Source organism: Sciurus carolinensis, chromosome 2, assembly GCF_902686445.1.
Source record: "Sciurus carolinensis chromosome 2, mSciCar1.2, whole genome shotgun sequence".
NCBI lineage: Eukaryota > Metazoa > Chordata > Mammalia > Rodentia > Sciuridae > Sciurus > Sciurus carolinensis.
In genome coordinates, this window is record NC_062214.1 from 21,436,508 (window position 1) to 21,455,987 (window position 19,480).

General features: G+C 49.7%; 1 protein-coding gene across 6 annotated transcripts; it reads right to left on the reverse strand.

Moving 5' to 3' along the window:
• Positions 1 to 1,645: 1,645 nt before the first annotated feature.
• Tgif2 (TGFB induced factor homeobox 2) lies at positions 1,646 to 17,978 on the reverse strand. Of its 6 annotated transcripts, XM_047538964.1 has the most exons (4): positions 17,675 to 17,697; positions 15,225 to 15,325; positions 13,849 to 14,074; positions 1,646 to 4,709 (listed from the first exon to the last, which is right to left on the reverse strand). In XM_047538964.1, the coding sequence occupies exons 3-4, from the start codon at positions 14,038 to 14,040 to the stop codon at positions 4,188 to 4,190; spliced, it is 714 nt and encodes a 237-aa protein (XP_047394920.1). In that variant the 5' UTR covers positions 14,041 to 14,074; positions 15,225 to 15,325; positions 17,675 to 17,697; the 3' UTR covers positions 1,646 to 4,187. The 6 variants fall into 6 exon arrangements, with proteins under 6 accessions (XP_047394920.1, XP_047394921.1, XP_047394919.1 ...); XM_047538965.1 differs by lacking the exons at positions 15,225 to 15,325; positions 17,675 to 17,697 and adding an exon at positions 17,929 to 17,978; XM_047538963.1 differs by lacking the exon at positions 15,225 to 15,325 and having other exon boundaries at positions 17,675 to 17,781.
• Positions 17,979 to 19,480: the final 1,502 nt, after the last annotated feature.

The following is a 19,480-nucleotide window of genomic DNA, read 5'->3' on the forward strand; positions in this document are numbered from 1 at the left end:
CTGTATCACTGCCAGCTGTAGTAGGGTTTGGAGAGGAAGGTATTTTCTGAAAGGTAAGACTGTGGTCCCAGACAGACACTGATGGATCACAGAAATCAGAGGTCCTGGAGGAAAACTACCAGCTGTTGTTGTGAAGTAGAGGTCTGATTTCACATCCTGGTTTTGTTTTGTTTTTCTTTAAATGACCCATGAAAATGCACAGAATGTTTTGTTTTGTTTTAATGTGATACTGGGGATTGAACCCAGGGGCATTTTACCAGTGAGCTACTTTTAAGATAAGGTCTTGCTAAATTACCCAGACTGTCCTGGAACTTGCTATCCTCCTGCCTCAGCCTCCAGAGTAACTGGGATTACAGACATATGCCACCACATATGGCTCGAACACATTTTAAAAGGTGTTTCCTAAATGGGACTGTTACAAGAAAGGTGGGTCATGTTCCTAGCCTCAGGAGTGTGCCAATCACATCATCCCTCTTAGCTTCTATTATCTAGAGTTCTTGCTTACTTCTGGGCTCATCATTTTGAAGTTTGGTGCAGAAGATAGTTTTTGTTTCAGTTCTTTGAAAAGCATTTGTAAGAAGCATCTCCTGTTAAGCAGTCCAAACCACTTCTCCTTTCTAGGGAAATATTAATAGTCATTCTCCAGATGTAAATGAAATTAAATTTACTTTGAAGAACCCTTCCAGTACTGACCTATTCTTCTAAGCTTCAGAGCCAAGTGTTCAGTTTAGGGGATATTTTAAAAAAATATTTTTAGTTGTAAATGGACACAATACATTTGTTTATTTTGTTTTATGTGGTGCTAGAGATCGAACCCAGTGCCTTACATGTGCTAGGCAAGCACTCTACTGCTGAGCCACAACCCCAGCCCGTTTAGGGGATATTGACAGAGTTAAAAATTGGGATGTTGGATGAATGGGTAAGGAATTGAAGCTTAATCTGGGTAAATTGAGTAGGGAGGTTCACTCTCCAAACAGTTTTGGAGGGTGGGTACTGGGGATTGAACCCAGGGGCCCTTTACCAGTGAGCTACATCTCATCTTTTTTTTTTTTTTTTTTTTTTTTTTTTTGAGACAGTCTTGGTAAGTTAAACCGAGTCTCATCAAATTGCTGAGGCTGGCCTCAAAATTGTGATCCTCCTACTTCAGCTTTCTAAATTGATTGAATTATAAGCATGCGTCATCATTGCTTGGATCAAATTTCTGTGCTTAGCCCATACTACCTATCTAACGATAGGTGGATGCCAGTAGGTAGTGAACTGGCTAGTTCAAGGTTTTGTTTTGGGGGAGGAGAGCTGTACTGGGGAACCCAGGGCCTCATGCATGCTAGGCAAGTTGTACATCACTGAGCTACATCCCCAGCCCTTTTTAAATTTCGAGACAAGGGTCTTACTTAATTGCCCAGCCTGGCTTGTGAGCCTCCTGAGTAGGTGGGATTACAGATATGTAGCACCATGTCCAGCCCCACCCAGTTTCTTTACATAGAAGTGTGTTTTCTCTGTGCATAAAAACTTAGGACAAAATGAACATCGCAAAAACCCACTCATAATAAAACTGTTTATTACCTTGCCAATCCTGGTTTTTGTACTTTGGGTTGAAATTAGTGCATTGTCATTTCTATGTGGTAGAAATGTATTTGCAGATAATGTAAGCCAAGAGGGGAATTACTAGTTTATACAATAGGGAAGTGGGGTAGTCCTGGCTTTAGACATGACTGGAGTACTGGTCTCATATCTACTTCTCTGTGCTGGCTTCATGCTCTTTTCCCAGGGGGGAAGGACACAGTTGCCATTTCCCCAAGTTCACACCCTCACCACTTAGCACGCCCAAAGTTTAACTGTTGATCTCAGAAGACTGGCCAGCTTGGGATGCATATGTCCCCCATACACTGTGATGAATGGGTTCTGGAATGGGACTGGGGAAAAGAAACAGGAGTGCAGGGTGTACAAACCCACACGGATGGCTATTAGAGGGAGAATGAATGAGGTAAGGCAGAGGATAAACTCAGTGAGTACCCAGTCCCCAGAGCCACAGAGGATCAATCAAAAAGTTATATTTTAAAAATAAACAAAAACAGAACAATTTTATTTGACAAAAGACAAAAACAAAGTTATTTACAGTAGTTTTTTGCTCAAATAATTCAATGGGACAACTGTGCTTTCTCCCCCAGGTTTATCTTATAACCAAACCCAAGCAGAGCTGTCCCACCCGCAGAGGCCCCCTTTATACAAGCAGGGAATGCCAGACAGAGTTCAGCAGCATGGCTCCCTCTCCCCTCACCCCTTCCCAGTTCAGTGCACTGTAGGAAAGGAAAATCCCACCCAGCCCAATACACTCAGTCACCTACTACAGGTGTCCTCCATCAGTTCCATCAGAGCTGGGCTCACGGACACTGCTGGGGTGGAAGAGGTGGAAGCACAGCTTCAGCTAACCTTGAAGCTGCCATGTTGACTTTCCCCAACTGGATCCCACAAGGGTGAAGATGCCCAATTCCCTGCAGCAAAGAGGCCAGAGGGAGGCAGAACAGAGAGCCTAGGAAACTTGCCCATCTACAAAGGGCAAAACTCCCTTTCTGTAAGTAACCTATTCCCATGCCCACTGCAAGGGATGGGCCAAGTCACTCAGGAGAGGTAGGGGAGCCTCCCTGAGGGTGTCAGGGATCTTCTGATAAAGGACAAAACGTATGCCCTTGCCATGGCCAAGTCAGTCAACACCCAGGAACCCCTTCCCCTCATGCCCAACCTGGTAATATCAGGAACTACAACAGGCCAGAGCTCCTGGCCTGTCTTTTGGCCCAGTAACAATATTATTCAGAACAAAAATATTTTGGCTAATAAAAATCTAGGATTAGTGTTTCTTAAGATATATAAAGATGGGGTATACTGCTGTTGAACACTATCAGCAATGAAACAGCAAAATTAAAAGGGTGGGGGGTGAAGACCAAATGTGATGTTACACTGGGAAACTCAGGCAAGGCCCTTGCGACTCCAGTTTAAAGAAAGGTGAAGCAAAGACAAAGCTACCAGGCCCACTGCAGGAAATTCCCTGCTTCCTTCAGGAATAACTTCCTACCACCTTTGTGGGAAAAATTGCCTGTTCTAGTAGCTAGAAGGGCTTCCTGACCAGCAGATGGCTCACTGCTCCCCAAGTGGAGATGCTGGGAGCTTCTAACATTCCAGTCCCAAGTTCCTAAAGGAATTTAAAAACTCAGGCTGCAGGGCAAAGCCTTCAAGAAAAAAGGAAAAATATTAACAAGGCGCTTAAAAAAAAAAAAAAAAAAGTCCATTGCTTCAGTCTAACTTACTCCCCCACCCCCACCCCAAAACAGTAAAAACAAAAATCTCTGGTTTTATCACCCTTCTCTACTCCATGTCTAGGTTGAGTCAGGTTCTGCTAGACTCTCCCTTGGCTGTGACTATGCCCTTCTGTGCCTGATGCAAAAAGCCAATGCCAAATTTCTTTTTCTGCTCCAAACAGCTTTTTGGTAAACCAAAGGAACAACAGAACAGCCATTTGGAATTTCTCATGCAGAGATTCAGCTGGTCCCCCAAACAAAAATACTCCTTCCTTGTACGACAACCCCAGTTGCAGTGGTAGATCATTCCCAGGGGAGGATCAGACTCCATCTTCCATCTTGCAGTGCACTCTCATTCCCCACACCTGGGCTAACTACTGCCCTTAATGCAAACCACAGCAAAACAGGGAAAATAAACAGTTTAGCAAAAATCTAAACATTCAACTGGAGTCGGTGCCATTACATGTGCTGGGTCCCTCTTTTCTTTTGCCCACACTTAGGAATTTGGAATGTCCACACCAGGTTTGACAGAAACAGGCACAGCTCAGGAGCAGCATGAACCCAGCATAGGTCTGAACTTGGCAGGTTTCCTGAGCCCAGCCTAGGAAAGCAGGCTGGAACAAAGGGTCCCAAGGATTCTCTGAAGGAGCAGCAGCAGCACCATGCCTATCTCCAATCTCTTGGTCTCATCACTGAGGAGGCCTGGAGACAGTCAGCAGAGGTCCCTGTCAAATGCAGTGATGCCAGCTGGCATCTTCCGGCTGAAGACTTCTGGACAGAGGAGATGATCCGATGCTTGGCAGTGATCCATAGAAAACCCTCTGTATGGAAGGGAAGCGAACCAGAAACCCGGAACAGCTGGCTTGAGCCTTGAGCACCCCTGGTAGCAGATGCCTACTTGGGGTTCTCAGAAACTAAAGGGATGGGAGTGTGCAGCAATGGGGGTGCTGGGTCCTGCTGCTTCTGAAGCTCCATCTCAGCAGCCCTCTGCAGTGCCACCTCCACCAGCAGCTGGAAGCTGCTGAAGTCCTCCTTGTCCTGCTCTGGGGGTGTGGGTGGTGGTGTGTTGAAGAGTCCACCTGTGGGGCTTCCAGCCTCAGCCCTGGTCAGCAGGGCAAGTGTACTACCAGGGGTCACTAGGGGCTTGGGGGACTCCAGCTCCCCCTGTGGGAAGGGGGCTGCTGGCTTCTCCCCCTGGCCTGTGTGGAGTGGCATGGAGCACACAGACAAAGAGAGCACATTGGTAGGAGCAGGTACAGATACAGCCAGCACTGAGGGGCTGTTACCACGGGGTAGGGCCACTTCTGTGGCTTTACCGCCACGGCGGGAAATGGTGAACTGATTAGGGTCTTTGCCATCCTTCCGAAGCATGTCTGGAAGAAGCCGCCGCCGGGCGTTGATGAACCAGTTACATATCTGGAATGAGTATGAGAGACTGATCAGTTCTTGCCATCCAAAACTATTATGAGATTCCAAGCCCCATAAACATAACAGCAAATACAGACAAGGTCCCAGCCCTCACAGTGGTCACACAGGGAAGGGAGTACGTAAGAAATCACACAAACATAAATGGTGCTGGTGGAGACAATGACAGGGAGATCCAGTCTGGTCTTTGTGGACTTGGGGAAGTATTCTCTGAGGAAGCAGCTCTTCAACTGAGATCTGAAGTTATAAACCATTGATGAGGGGGGAACGGGTGGGCAGTACTATGTGGGCCCGAGGACCCATTTCTTTCTCTCTCTCTCTCTCTCTCTCTCTCTCTTTCTCCCTCTCTCTCTCTCTCTCTTTGGTACTTCAGATTGAACCCAGGGGCACTTACCCTCTGAGCCACATCCCAGTCCATTTTTTAGAGACAGTACTGCTAAGTTGCAGAGGCTGACTCTGAACTCGCGATCCTCTTGTTTCAGCCTCCTGAGCCACTGCGCCCAGCAAGGATTCATTTCTTTACCAACAATGGAGCTACAAGGAATGATTTGCTATGTGGAGAATAGACTGGAAGCAGGGAAATGGGCTGATAGTTCAGGTTACTTTAAGGGATGAAGTAGAAAAGGACAAGTGTTTGATCTATTTAGGAAGCTGAAAGTGGCAGGACCTGCTGCCAGGATGAGTGTGGGTGGGTGAAGGAGAGGATAAGGTGTTGAGAGTGATTCACTCCCAAATCTGAAGTGTGTTGTTGCAGGCTGGAGAAAAGAGCCACAAGTACCGGATTCGTCAAGAAGAAAAATCACTGTTTTTGAGCAATACCAGGATTATACCAGTGGGGCATGAAATTCCCCACTGCATACTGTGATAATGCTGCAAAACTCAAGGTGCCTATAGTTGGGGGACACACCTAACCCCAGCCCCCCATCTGCCTGGATTCATGTGGCACATGCACATAGTACTGGGGATAGGACCCAGGAACTTGCAGAACCTAGGTCAGTGCTCTACCACTGGGCTATGTACATCCCAGTGCCCTCGACTTTTTTTTTTTGAGGTGGGGGTACTAGGGATTATCACCAGGGGTGTTCTACCACTGGGTGACATCCCCAACCCTACACTTGATCTGATTTGATTTTGAGAAAGGGTCGCACTAAATTGCCTGGCCTTGAACTTGCACTCCTCCTGCCTCACCCTCCTGAGTGACTGGGATCATGGGTGGAGCAGTGCACCCAGCCTCTAAGCGCTTTTAATAGCCACCAGCATCATAGCTGTCCAGTCTAGTCTTTTCACTGATTATCAATCTCTTTCTAAAATGCAATGGCTATCATTTCTGTTCTAGAAAACTGCCATTTTTGTCTTCCTGCTGCCTACAGATCAGTACAGACTCCAGAGCCTGGATATTAAAACAGCAACTCCAGAGGCTGAGACAGGAATATTGAAAGTTCAGGGCCAGCCTAAGCAACTTGGCTAGACCCCACCTCAAAATAATAAAAAGGGCTGGGGATGTAGCTCAGTGGTAAAGCGCCCCAGGGTTCAATCCCCAGTTTCTCTCTCGCACACACACCACACAAGCAGGGGTGGGGGTGTATGGTAGGTGATGAGCTCTAAGTCAACAGGGCTGATCCCACTAGCCCAGAACACTACAGTATACCACTGAGGGGTCTTGTATGTTTGTATCATCAAGCTTTTTTCTTGGCCCATTATTTGGGACAAGCCCTTAGGTACCATCTTCCCATTGACTCTGCCTGTGTCCCACCAAAGGAATAGCTCCCTATGACAGGAGCTGATGCTCTTTACCTAGGCAGATGCAGCAGTACCCATTCCACAGGTGACCCAAAGGTAGCAATAGGTCCCTGTCCCTGTGAGGGCAGAGCCAGGGACTCTCTGCGGCCCTTCTCTCCCTCTTCATTCCAGCATGAAAGGACCTCAACCCTGAAGTTCATTTCTCCCACTTCACTCCTGTGTTCTTGCCAGTGAAACTGAACAGGTATCAACAGCAGATGTCAACAAGTGCTGGCAGAACTGAAGACTGGAGGTGCAGGGGAGCCCCAAAGAAGAGATTGGACTCAACTGTTGGGTGGGCAGAAAGAAGGAAGCAAACTTGTTATGCACCTTTGATACTGCCAGCCATCTCATGTGCACTACGTTTAATCTGCACACAAACCTGGGAGGTGGTGGGCAGTGTTCCCAAAGTACTATAGAGTGAACCGGAAGCTCAAAAAGATGAAAGGGGCTGGGGTTATGGATCAGAGGTAGAGCACTTGCCTAGCACATGTGAGGCACTGGGTTCAATCTTCGGCACCACATAAAAATAAATAAAATAAAGGTATTATTTATCCATCTACAACTAAAAAACAGACCAAAGAAATTATAGGGGGCTGGGGATATAGCTCAGTTGGTAGAGTGCTTGCCTCACAAGCACAAGGTCCTGGGTTCATCCCCTGCACTGCCAAAAAAAAAAAAAAAAAAAAAAAAAAGAGAGAGAGAACTTATAGGGGACAGTAGTTCGGCCTATAATCACAGCTACTTGGGAGGCTGAGGCAGGAGGACACTAGGTTTAAGCCCAGCCTCAGCAATTTAGTAAGACCTTGTCTCAAACAAAATAAATAAATAAGGTTTGGTGGGGTTGGAAACAGATCAGTGGTAGAGCACTTGTCAAGGCCCTGGGTTTAACACTCAATACCACCAAACAACAACAACAAGTCTGGGGACGTGGCTCAGCAGTAGAGCACCTCTGGGTCCAATCCCCAGTACTGGGGGGTGTTGAGATGAAAGAACTTTCCCAGAGTCACACAGCCTCTGATTACAGAGCTAGAATAGCTAAATAATCATCATAATCCTAATAGCAACACCTGAACACAAAACATCAGGTGCTATTCTAAATATGTGACTTCTTGGTCAGGGAGGTCTAGTAACTTCTTCAAGATCACAAGTACAAAGGCTGCAATGTGACCAGAGAGTGGTTCCAGGCACCCTGGACAGCCAGCCTAGGGGAGTCAGCATGAGACCCCCTCTTTCCCCTTGCTCAGGAGCAGTGCACCTCCCATCAATTTTCCTTCCGTGTCTCCCTCCCTCCCTCCCTCCCACAGCAGCTTCCTGGACTACCTTTGCTATAGGAGGGCACTGCACCTGTCCACCCACCCCTAGATGCCGGGAAACAGGTCACACTGACCTGGGTCAGGCAAAGTCGGGACAATTCTAGCTGTGAAGTTGTTTCAGGGAGAGGCGCCTAGGTGCCCACTCCTAGCCTTGTGGACACCTAGCCCCTAGTTTCACCTCCCATTTTGGCTTTTGATTCATGAGAGAAAAACAGGAAAACTTCCCCTGTACACATTGCCCTGAGTGCTCACCCTGGTCCACAGAAAGCTTGACAGCGTACTGTCTGTTTTGTCTCATCCCATAGAAACCCCACAGCTGAGGGCAGCTGGCAAGGCAGGTGGCCCCTTCAGCTGCCCACCCATGCCTAAGTCAGGAAAAGAGCACATGGCTTGCAGCCACTCAAGGTCCTGGAGAGGTGGTAGGAAGGAAGTCAAGGTGAATTCTGTGATCTCTGTGACAGCACACAGGCTGGTCCCTCAGAGCCTGGCTGTCATCAAAGGGCTCCATGGGAAAAGCTGCTGCCCTGTCAAGGTTCCCCTCACCCCTTAATCAGTGACTGAGATGGGAGGAAATCACTGGCAAAATAGAGGGGCTCCAGGAAACTGGTGCAGGCCCTGAGGAGGGGAATAGGGGGTCTGAGGAAGGTGGCTGAGTGCCTTCGTTCCAATGTCCCCTCAACTGTGAAAGAGCAAAAGGGAAGTGAACATGTGCTGAGGCCTCTGACTCCTCCAATTGCCACTGCCTAGCAGCCAACAGTTCCAGGTGTTCTAAAAAGCAGCTGGCTGTATTAGAATCACCTTGGGAGTGATTGAAGAAAAATGTTAAAGAGCTATTTCCTATCTGCTTCATAGATCAGGTTGGGGTGGAGTCAGGATTTCTAAACAAGCCAGCAGGAGAGTTTTGCTCATCAGGCTTAGGATGACCCCACTGGTGTAACTTGTCCTTGAGGGCACAGCCCTTTATTTAAGCAAAAACATAAACAAGATCTTACACAGAAGCTCAAAAAACAGAGATAAAAGGTCTTGAGGTGGGGAGACAGAGGTTATCTGTGGGAGGACTGGAAGGCAGCTAGCTTTGAAGGAGGGAGAAGAGGGGAGCACCTGAACAGAGTCACTGGCTGCCTGGGGGCCGGGCTGCCCCCACCCACAGTGCCACGACCTCTGTGCCAGACTCCTCTCTAGGTCCTTTAGAGGATGTACTGCTGCCCCCACCACGAGGGCTCAGGAAGGGACAGGGAGATGCCTGTTCTATTTCCCGCACAGCACTGGGCCCTACTCCGTACAGCCTGGTCAATGCTGGAGGGAAGGTTGGGGGCACAGATCCTCCCAGGCAGCACCACAAACTAGAAACCACAGATGAATCCAACCATTACAGGGTGTCACCGAGACCTGTGAAGATCCTTCACAGGAGACTTTTTTTTTTTTTTTTTTTTTTTTTTTGTCTTACCCTCCCAACTGCCTTGCTCTGGGCAAGTACCAGCAAAGCAGTTAGTTAAATGACTCATTGACTTGCTAATTAGATTGCTCCTGGGGCCCTTTAAAGGAGACTTTCAAAAGAGATGCCCCAAGGAAAGATAAAACAAGCTTAGCCAAATGTGGATACCTGCTGAAGTCAGTGTTAGCTGGGGGTTCACTGTAATATTCTTACTTTTCTGGATATTTGAAAATGTCCTTAATAACAATTTTAAAACGTAAATATATAGGAGCCATGCTCAGTGGCATATACCTGTAATCCCCAGGACTCAGGAGGCTGCTGAAGGAAGATTACAAATTCAAGGCAAACCTTTCTCAAAACATGAAATCAGCTGGGCATGGTAACACATGCCAGTAATCCCAGCAGCTCCAGAGGCTGAGGCAGGAGGATCTCGAGTTCAAAACCACCCTCAACAAAAGTGAGGTGCTAAGCAACTAAGCAAGATCCTGTCTCTAAATAAAATACAAAATAGGGCTGGGGATGTGGCTCAGTGATTAAGTGCCCCTGGTTTCCATCCCTGGTTTTTAAAAAAAAAAAAAAAAAAAACATAAAAAGGGCAGGGGATGTAGCTCAGTGGTAGAGTGTGCTTGCGTAGCATGCAAATATGTGAGGCCCTGGGTTCAGGCCCCAGTGGGGAAGGGGTGGTGGTGAGGAGATGGAAGGGAAAAAAAGATGCTTCCAGAGATTTGAGCCAATTTTTCCTGACTCAGGATTGCTGTTTCCTTAATTCTGACATTTCTAAAGCTTTATCATTGTTTTCTGTCATTTCAACAATTATTTACTAAGTACCTACCTACTAGGAATCGAGCTAAACAGTGGGACTATAATGAAAATGAAACAAGATCTCTTCCCTCCACACCTCCAGAATTCAGTGCCATCTAAAAATCAGCCAGTTTGGCTGGGTGCTGAGGCGCATGCCTGTAATCGCAGTAGCTCGGGGAGGTTGAGGCAGGAGGATCGCGAGTTCAAAGTCAGCATTAGCAAAAGCAAGACCCTAAACAACTTAGTGAGACCCTGTCTAAATAAAACACAAACTAGGCTGGGAATGTGGATCAGTGGTCTTGTGCCCCTGAGTTCAATCCCCAGTATCCTTCCCCAAAATAAAATAAAATGAGTCAGTCAGTCAAATGTCTCAATGTTGGGTCCTAGTCCAGTTGCTGTGGGAACACAATTTCCCCAGGGGTTGAGAGTCCCTTTGTCTGAGGGACAGCAGTCTGGGGTGGAGATCAGTGTGTACAGCAGGAATGTTTGGGGAGCAGAGATAAGACCAGCAGGTGATGTGATTAGGTTGGCAGGAGACACTGAAGGGTTTTAAGTCTCAGAGTAACAAGTGATCAGTCATTGATTACATGGAGAAGCCTGGGAAAGCAGCTACATTCCAGAAACATTTAAGGGGAATCTATACAGGGTGATCCCAAACAAGCTGAGAAGGGGCAATGGAAGGGACCCCGGAAAAAGGAAGGAGCCGATGGGGAAGTTATCAGAAAATCAATCTGAGGGCCTGAGAGGCTCCAAGACAGGTGCATAGGCTAATCTGAGATTCACGATAATCCCTCAAGGAGTGCAGATGGTGCCCACTGTCCCCTAACTTTAACATGACTCTGGAGGACAGTGGCCACCACTAGAAACTCTCCCACCACTGGAATCCAGTGGCTGATCCTTGCTCTAGAATTCTCCAAGAGGACCTGTCATCCTAAGGGATCCACTCCGTAAGAGGGTATCTTGGCTTCATGTTTCCATTGTGATCACAGGTAGGAGTGGCTGCGGGGACTCACATCCAGTCAGTGCCTTTGTCCCACTATACACTAGATAGCAAAATACCATCGGCTACTTGAATAGAGTTAAAAGGAATTCCCTTGTTTTTATATTTATCTACTTTGGAAAATTATTTGGGTTTATACTTGTGTATAGAAGCAAAAAGCAAAGTTTTTACCTGGTATTATATTTGTACATACTTAAGTGATTAATAAAAATGATTCAGATTACTATATGGGGGGGCAGGTTCATGAATTTTTTTTTTCTAAAGAACTGGTACATTTATCAGATTTGAGAGTGTCCCTGTCAAAAGTAATTCCAAGGGCTGGGGAGATAGCTCAGTTGGTAGAGTGCTTGCCTTGCAAGCACAAGGCCCTGGGTTCAATCTCCGGCACTGCAAAAAAAAAAAAAAAAAAGTAATTCCAATGTAGTGACAAGTGGTTTGACAGAACAGGTATGGAAATACACAGCAGTGTCCCAAAACCTAGCTGCAGGTCAGAGAGTGTTCATATGAGAAGGAAGGGCTTGAATGGAGTAAGCCAGGTAGGAAAGGTCAGGACTGTGCCTGGCTGCTCCCAACCAAGGGAGAGAGCCTAGAGGCCTGAGGGACCAAGGGCCAGGTACAGCCTGGACTCCACCCTTAGGATGGTGGGGTCCAGGGAGTAGGTGACATGATCAATTTGTGCTGACCCTGGGTTTGATTCCCAGCACCGCAAAAAAAAAAAAGAATGGACTGAAGGAAGAGGTTAGAGGCAGCAAAGAGGCTGTCTGGGTGATGCTGGCTGACAGGCACTAGATCCTTAGCCTGTGCGGTTCTACATTCTGTAAGTTCGAGGCCACCTCTTCTGGGAGATCTGGGTCTGTTTGAAGACCCAGGCCCACCTAGACCGAGTTCTCCTACCTTTGTCCCAGCAGGGATCACTTTTGCAACATCAGTGGCCAAGTCTGTCTCCTACCCCGAGCCCAGACTTGATATTCCCCAGGGTGTCCCTGAGGCATGGAGTTGGGCACAATGGGGAAGAAGCTCAGGAGGGACCCTGAAATGCTGTATGCTGCTGCACACCCAGGGTCATCCAAGACCTGCACTAGAGGGGAGATGAGAATGTGATCAGGAGCAGAAGGACCCAGTGTGTACCAACCACTGCAGAGTCAGCCTTGACTTCTCAGTCCCTCCTCCCTCTACCGTAGCAAAGTGCTACAACCACCTCCCTTTTTCCAGATCTGAAAATAATGAGGCTTAGAGAGATGGCAGTGACTTGGTCAGGATCCAGGCTTCCTCTTGTGGAAAGGATGGAATCTGAGTCAGGATCTGTAACTCTAGATCCTTTCTTGCAGACAGACCAGGATTAACCGCTGCTCATGAGTACATAGCTACTGACACGGTTCCAAGGGCTGATTACTTACTGAGACTCTTCTTGGTGGGGATAAGAGCAGGGAAGCCAGGGGAAAGCCAGAGGACCAGAATGGGTAAAAGAAAGGGAGGCAGACTGTGGACTGGAGTGAAGAGCAGTGACAGGCAGGTAGAGAGGGCCTGGTGGAGCTGTAGGGAGGGGCCCAGAGAGTTCCTGAAGAAAAAAGTGGGGGGTCAGTGGGGTGAAGGTGACCTGTCAGGTTTAGGGCCTACAGGGAGGCCCTAATATATCCCTCAGGGAGGTGAAAGTCAAATTGTACAAAGGTAATGGTGGTCTAGGTATCCTGTCTTAGTACATGAAAACAGCAAAAGCAAGCGCAGTGGCTCACATAAGTGGCACACTCCTGTAATCCTTGCAACTCAGGAGGCTCAGGCAGGAGAATTACGAGTTCCAGGCCAGCCTCAGCAACTGAGCGAGGACCTGAGCAACTTGGCAAGACCCTGTCTCAAAAGTCAAAAATAAAAAGGGCTAGGAGTGTAGTTCAGTGGTGAAGCACCCCTGCATTTGATCTGCAGTACCAAAAAGAAAACAACAAAGATAGATATCTAGAGATCAGCAACAGGACAACTCAAAGGAAATGTTACTTTGCACTCTGACACTTTTTTTTTTTTTTTTTGCAGTGCTGGGGATGGAACCCAGGGGGCTCCACGCAGTCCAGGTCAAGTGTTCCACTGAGTTACATCCCTAGCCTCCTGACATTGTCTTTCGAGTGTGCTCCTGTGCAGTTGTTTTGTTTGAGCCACATCCCCAGTCCTTTTTTTATATTTTATTTAGAGACAGGGTCTCTCTGTGTTGCTTAGGGCTTCCCTAAATTGCTGAGGCTGGCTTTGAACTCTCAATCCTCCTACCTCAGACTCTTGAGTCACTGGGATTATAGGCATGGCTACCCTGCCCAGCTTCCTGTGCAGTTTTCAATCACTTTCACATCCAGTTTTGAATCTATTCCTCCCAATAGTTCCATCAGGCAGGAGAGGACTCTAACCTTCACTTTACAAATGGGGAAAGCAAGATAAAGCTCACAGTCCATGGTAGCACTGGGTTTTGAACCCTGATTTCTTCCAACTCATTTCTTAATTACACTGCAGATCCCCAGTTGCCCCACAACCAAATCCCCAACCCACCTGTGCTACGGGGCTGAGGTCTGAATCCCAGCCACTCAAATCTTCCACCTTCCCATAGCCTCCAAAGTTAACAATGACACCTGGACACTAACAACAATTCCTTGCCTCTTCAGAACTTTCCAGTCTGAAATATAGTTGCAATGACCCCAATTCACTATCTCACCCACAGGGAGAGTGGGTGTTCTCACCTGACCCAAGAAACTGAGGTACAAAGCCACACTGTAAGTCAGTGACAGGGCTGGCTCGGGACTAAAACCCAGGTCCCCTGCTTACCTGCAGCACTGAGAGGTTGGTTTGTCCAGAAAGGCTCAGCTTCTCCTGCTCTGAGGGGTAGGCGTTGTAGCGGTGCAAATACAGCCAGTCCCGGAGGATCTTCACAGATTCCTTGGGCAGGTTCCCCCTGCGCTTCCTCTTGCCCGCCAGGGAGAGGAGGCCTTCATCCTCACCCAGATCACTGTCCGACATGGCGCCTAGGAGCTAGGCTGGACCTTAGGTGAGCCTGGGACAAGTGGCATAGGGGACGGGGACATCATTACCATGTACTTACTGTCGCTTACCCTGTTTGCTAGTTTCCAAACATGCTCGTCATTACTATAGCCTGGGATGCCAGAAATGGAGGAGTCTCTGTTCAAAGTCTGGTTATATCCTAGCCAGAGAAACGAGAAGGATGAATCCAAAACACCACCATTTCGTGGAGCCAGATAAGTGACCACTAAAACGAACAACATCTGGGGTGAGGTGGCACACGCCTATAAACCCAGCTACTCAGGAGGCTGAGGCAGGAGGATTGCAAGGCCAGTTTGGGCAACTTGGTGAGACCCTGTCTCGAAATAAAAAATAAAAAGGGCTGGAGATGAGGTTCAGATGTTAAGCCCTTCTGGGTTCAATCCCTGGTACCAAGTAAAATAAACTAAAATAAATAGCAACTCATTAAGTAGGAAGAAGACTAGAAATCATTCAGCTATAATTGATTGAGATCTACTGTACCCAGCATTGTATATCTATTACTTCATTTAATTCTCACAAACCCCTTTAAGGGAGAAACTATTCTAATTGTTTTATAGATAAGAAAACAAAGAAAATAAGAAGAATGCCACTAAAGATACCATGATAGTTTAAAAGTTACCACACGATTTAGCAATTCACCCCTAGCTATCTAGCCAAGAAAAACATAAACCCAGGTCCACACAGAAATCTCATACACAAATGTTCCCAGTAGCCTTACTCACAGTAGCCAAAAGGTGGAAACAACCAAGTGGCCATCAACAATGGAGTATTACCTGCCCATAAAAAGTTCTCATATTTTCCATAACATGGATGAACCTTGAAACATGCTAAATAAAACTTCAAAGAGGCTAGCCACACAAGACCACATATGGTATGTTTCCATTTACAACAAAATGTCCAGAATAGATGGCTCTACAGACAGAAGGCAGATTGGCAGTTAGGGCTATGGAGGATAAAAGAGTGATAGCTAAAGTGAATGGTGTTTCTTTCTGAGGGGATAAAAATATCCTAAAATTGACTGGTACTGATGGCTGCACATAGTTGTAAATATACTAAAAACCACTGATTTATATACTTTAAGTGAGTAAATTGTGTAGTATGCAAGTTATAGCCCAATAAAAAGTTACTTTAAAAAATCCCACCTCCAGGAGTTATTCAAGTAGGATTTGAGCTTAGGTAACTTGCTTCCTCCACCCCCTTGTGATCTGGACAGGTCTTCCAAGGCCAGTAAGGAGTCTGGAAACTATAATCACATGGTTGTGTAGCAAATCATGTAATATTTATTAAGCATCTACTGTGTACCCTGCAGAAAGTACCAAATCATCCCACTTGTTGTTTCTAAGATCCTCTCCTTGTTCAGCCTGGATCCCAGGCCAGGCTGTCTGGTCTGCCCTACCCCCCATAAGGCTGTGTAACCCCTGGGTAAGTTCCCCTTCCTTCACCTGTCAAATGAAGGAAGAGTTTTTTCCCCTAGATAACCTAATTCAGCTGCTCATCCCACCCTAAAGTTCTTGTTCACACAAGCAAAAGAAATTTACATTTTAAAAGCAAAAGTTCTAGGCCAAGCACGATGCCAGAATCTCCAGGCTCCTCCCTTCTCAGCCTTTTAACAGCTCCCCAGCGGGCCGGGCCAACAGACTCTGGCATCTCCCAGGTTTTGTTTCCTCGACTTGGGTCTGAGCCCAGATCTCTGGGCCAGGGAGGCCAGGCTTTCGAGGGAAGGGTCTACCCTCAGCCAGGCCACCTGGAGGTGAGACAGGCACTGCTTAGACGTGCCACTCCTCAGAAAGCACCACTGCTGGCTGCTTTCTGAGGTCAGACATTTCTAGCTGCCAGGGCAGCTGGGATCCGGGCTCAGGGATGCAGCCCTGGCAAGCAGTTAGAAGTTTACTCAAGGTTATCTGTACAAATTCCACCCTGGCTGCCAGCCAGAACCCAGTCTGCAGGGTTCCAGAGGTAGGCCCCGGGGATGACCCCTCAGTCTGCACAAACCTTTCCACTTTGGTGTCCTGCCCGCCAGGTCCGCCTACAGTCCTGCAGGTACTCCACATATATCTCACACTTACACATCCGGCCCACCCCACACGCAACTCCGACAGCGCTCAGGTAACTGGCACGGCCCTACAAGCCCCATGATTTTCAGACACATACTGCACGCAAACACACACACACACACACACACACACACACACACACACACTGCCTACAGACCTCAAGCCTAGCACCAAAGACTGACCCACGCAACTAGCCCAACTCCTGCATCCATCCGCCCACCCACCATGTCCCGAAGGGGAAAGCTCTGGACGTCATCACATCAGTAGTCAGTTCAGCGTCCCTTAGACACAACACCCTGTGCACCCTCCTACACACTCCCACGACGCCACCTGCAGCCACTCCCGCAGGAACTTTCTGACAACTCCCCCAGCTCTGCCGACACTCCCCCCGGTCGCGCACCAGGGCTCACATTCCCAGCAGTTCACACAAAGCGCGCAACCTCCCCCGCGGCCCAGACTGAGCAGAGCACATGGCTCCCTGGGCGGCGAGGAGTCGGCCGGCGCTCGGGGCGCCCGCACCCCTTGCCCCCCAACCCCAGGTCAAAATGCGGGCAAGAGCTCCTCCGTGGGCCCGCAATCCCGGCGGGGCGAGGGCTCTGGAAAAAAGAAAACTCACGTGTCTGTCCCGGGGCAGGAAAAGTTTCGTTCCCACCCCCTTCCCCGCTGCTCCGCGCTGGCTGCCTCTTCGGGGCGCGGGGCTGGCGGAGCGTGCGCGCTCGGCTTTGTGCTCCGAACTCGGCCCGGAGGGGGAGGGGAGAGGAGGGGGCTGGGCTCCCACCTCCGCACCGCCCCCCCCAATCCTGCGCCCAGACTCCATGTTGGCCGCCCCCAGCCCCAGGGACCGCGCGCCTCCCCAGCAGGAGGCTCGGCTCCCCCTCGCCTGCCCGATGGTCCCGGCGCGCACAAACTTTCTCCCGGTGGCCGGCCCCACGCGCCCCGCTGCCTTGGCCCGCCCGGGAGTGACAGATGCCTCGGAGACAGACTTTCCTTTGTTCCAAAGGAAAGGGGAACTCGCGCGGGCTCCCCACCCTCCCCTCTCGGGGCCCTTCCCGCTGCCCCCACCCCCAGCTGTCACTCTCAGCCGCCCCCTCCCCGACTCGGCCGCGGGGGGGCCCTGCCGGCGGTTAGCAACGTGCACTTTTGAAACCAAACAAACCCGCCCCCCGCGCGCTCACCCCAGTCCGGAGCACTGGCGGCCCTCTCCCAGGGTGGGATCCTAGGGAGCCGGGCCCCCTAAAAGGGCCCGGGCGAACTTCCTCCCGGGGGCCGGCGAGGGTCCCGCCAGCACTCCGCAGTCAGGACTCACAAACACACCCGGGCTCACACACCCACAATCGCACGCGCCAGGATGACGCCCCCTCCCCCGCCCGGCAGCGAAAAAGAAACTTTCCAAGTTGTCCGCGCGCCCCCACCCCCATCTCCGCCCCTCCTGCGTCCCGCACTGACTTTTCCCGGCGGCTTTCGGGCCCACGCGGCCTCGGGCAGGGTGCGGGGCGTCCCGGCCGGGGCGGGGGGCGCCGGGGGCGCGCGCCGCGTACCTGCCGGGCCTGACACCCGCCTGACAGCTCGCGGCTGGAAAGCACCTCGCGGCCTGACGTCAGATCCCCTCTCCTCCCCTCAGCGCGCGCCTCGCCCTCCCCCACCGCCCGGAGGCAGCAAACAAACTTTGCGCCGAGCGCGACCAACTACGCCCACCCCCCGCGGGGCGGGCCGGCAGCCCGGGGGGCTCGGCCCCGCCCACCGCGCCGGAGGGGGCGGGCCCGAAGGGCACCTTCTTCCTGCGCCCACCCACCTCAGGAATGCCACATGGCCTGGAGAGGGGAGCGGTGGGACCTCGGCTCCGCAGCCCGCTTGGGGGCAGGAAGTGGCCCGCTCCTCCTTTCGGAGAGCATTTCCGGAGCGCCTACTGTGTGCTCTTGGCCGGGGGTGGGGCGTTACGAAGGGAGAAGTGGGGCCGATCCCGACGATTGTAAATTGGCCCCGCACCAGATCTCGGGTCCGCGCAGGGGGGTTCACATTGCACGGAGGGGAAACTGAGACTCAGTTCGTCCCAGACTCCCCAGTTGGTAAGGGACCCGGCTCAAAATGTGATGCCAGTTCTGTGCCCCAGGGCCCACAGTCGCTGTAAAAAGGCTGCCTGGGAACTACCCCAAGCAGGTAGGCTAGGCCTAGCATTCGAGGGGTGGCCCACCAGGTTTCATTTGAATGTCCCTTAGGTTGTGGAATAGGTGCTGGCTTACCTGTGAGCTGCAGAGAGGGTCAGCATTCGCTTTTGTCGCCGTTAGACAGTATGGTTCAGCCAGGTGGGTCAGACGGCACACCTTGAGGTGGCTGTTCCTTGACCAGTGCGGAGGGTCGGTCTGGGAGCTTGTGGGTCCTGGCTGGGTTCTCTTTCCTCTGTGGTTACATCCTGCTCCAGGAGCTTTTTCTTGACTTCCCACCATCCCGCCAGCGCCCCAGCTCTCTGCGGTGTGTACCCCACATACGCTGTGAAGTACCTGCCGACCCTAGCCTAATTCAAACAGGAAGGCCTTTTTCTGGGCTACTCTTTCCTCATCTAGGCCCAGATATGTAGGGCCCTTGAACTTAGAAAGCAACAGCTTTGAAAACAGCTTTTCGTAATTTTTTTTCTTTAATGCTTTCTTTTGTTTATTGTTTTGTTATTGTTGAGATAGGCTCTCCCTATGTTGCACAAGCTGGTCTCTAGCCCCTAGGCATAAGTGATCCTCCTGCCTCAGCCTCCCTGAGTAGCTAAGAATGCAGGCAGGCATCAGTGTCTGGCTTAACTTTTGGTATGTATGTGTTTGTTTATTTATTTATTTATTGGTACTGGGGGTCGAAACCAGGCATACTCTACCTCTGAGCTATACCCCCAAGCCCTTTTTAATTTTTGTTTTGAGACAGGGTCTTGCTAAGTTGCTAAGGCTGGCTTCAGCCACCTGCATGTGGGGGTGGGAGGAATTACTATAGAACCACAAAGTGACCAACTCAGTTTTTGGTCTTAGTTGCACTTTAGCAGTGGAGAACTCTGTGAACAAAAGTTGGATTTATTTTTCCAAATAAGCCCTAAGCCAATAGGGTTGGTGATTAAATGACTCTTAAGGTACTAAATGACTCTTAAGGTACCCCTGGACTCCGTAGAAGCCAGACTTACTGCAAATACTTAGAACCAAGTTGGCCACACTGCCCATTGTCCAAAATGTCCGTGACACTGCCTAGTTCTCTCCATTACACAGATGGAGAAAGTGAGGCCCAGTGTGGTAGCCACGCACAATTTCAAGGCGACATTTGGTCCACAGTCCTCTAAGAAAAAAAGGGAGGCTTGGGGAGTCTTAGGTAAGAAA

Coding starts and splice junctions, on each gene's coding strand:
- Tgif2 (XM_047538965.1), bottom strand. CDS start 14,040: ATGTCGGACAGTGATCTGGGTGAGGATGAAGGCCTCCTCTCCCTGGCG. Junction 4,710..13,848: donor CCAACCTCTCAGTGCTGCAG/GTAAGCAGGGGA, acceptor TACTCATTCCAG/ATATGTAACTGGTTCATCAA.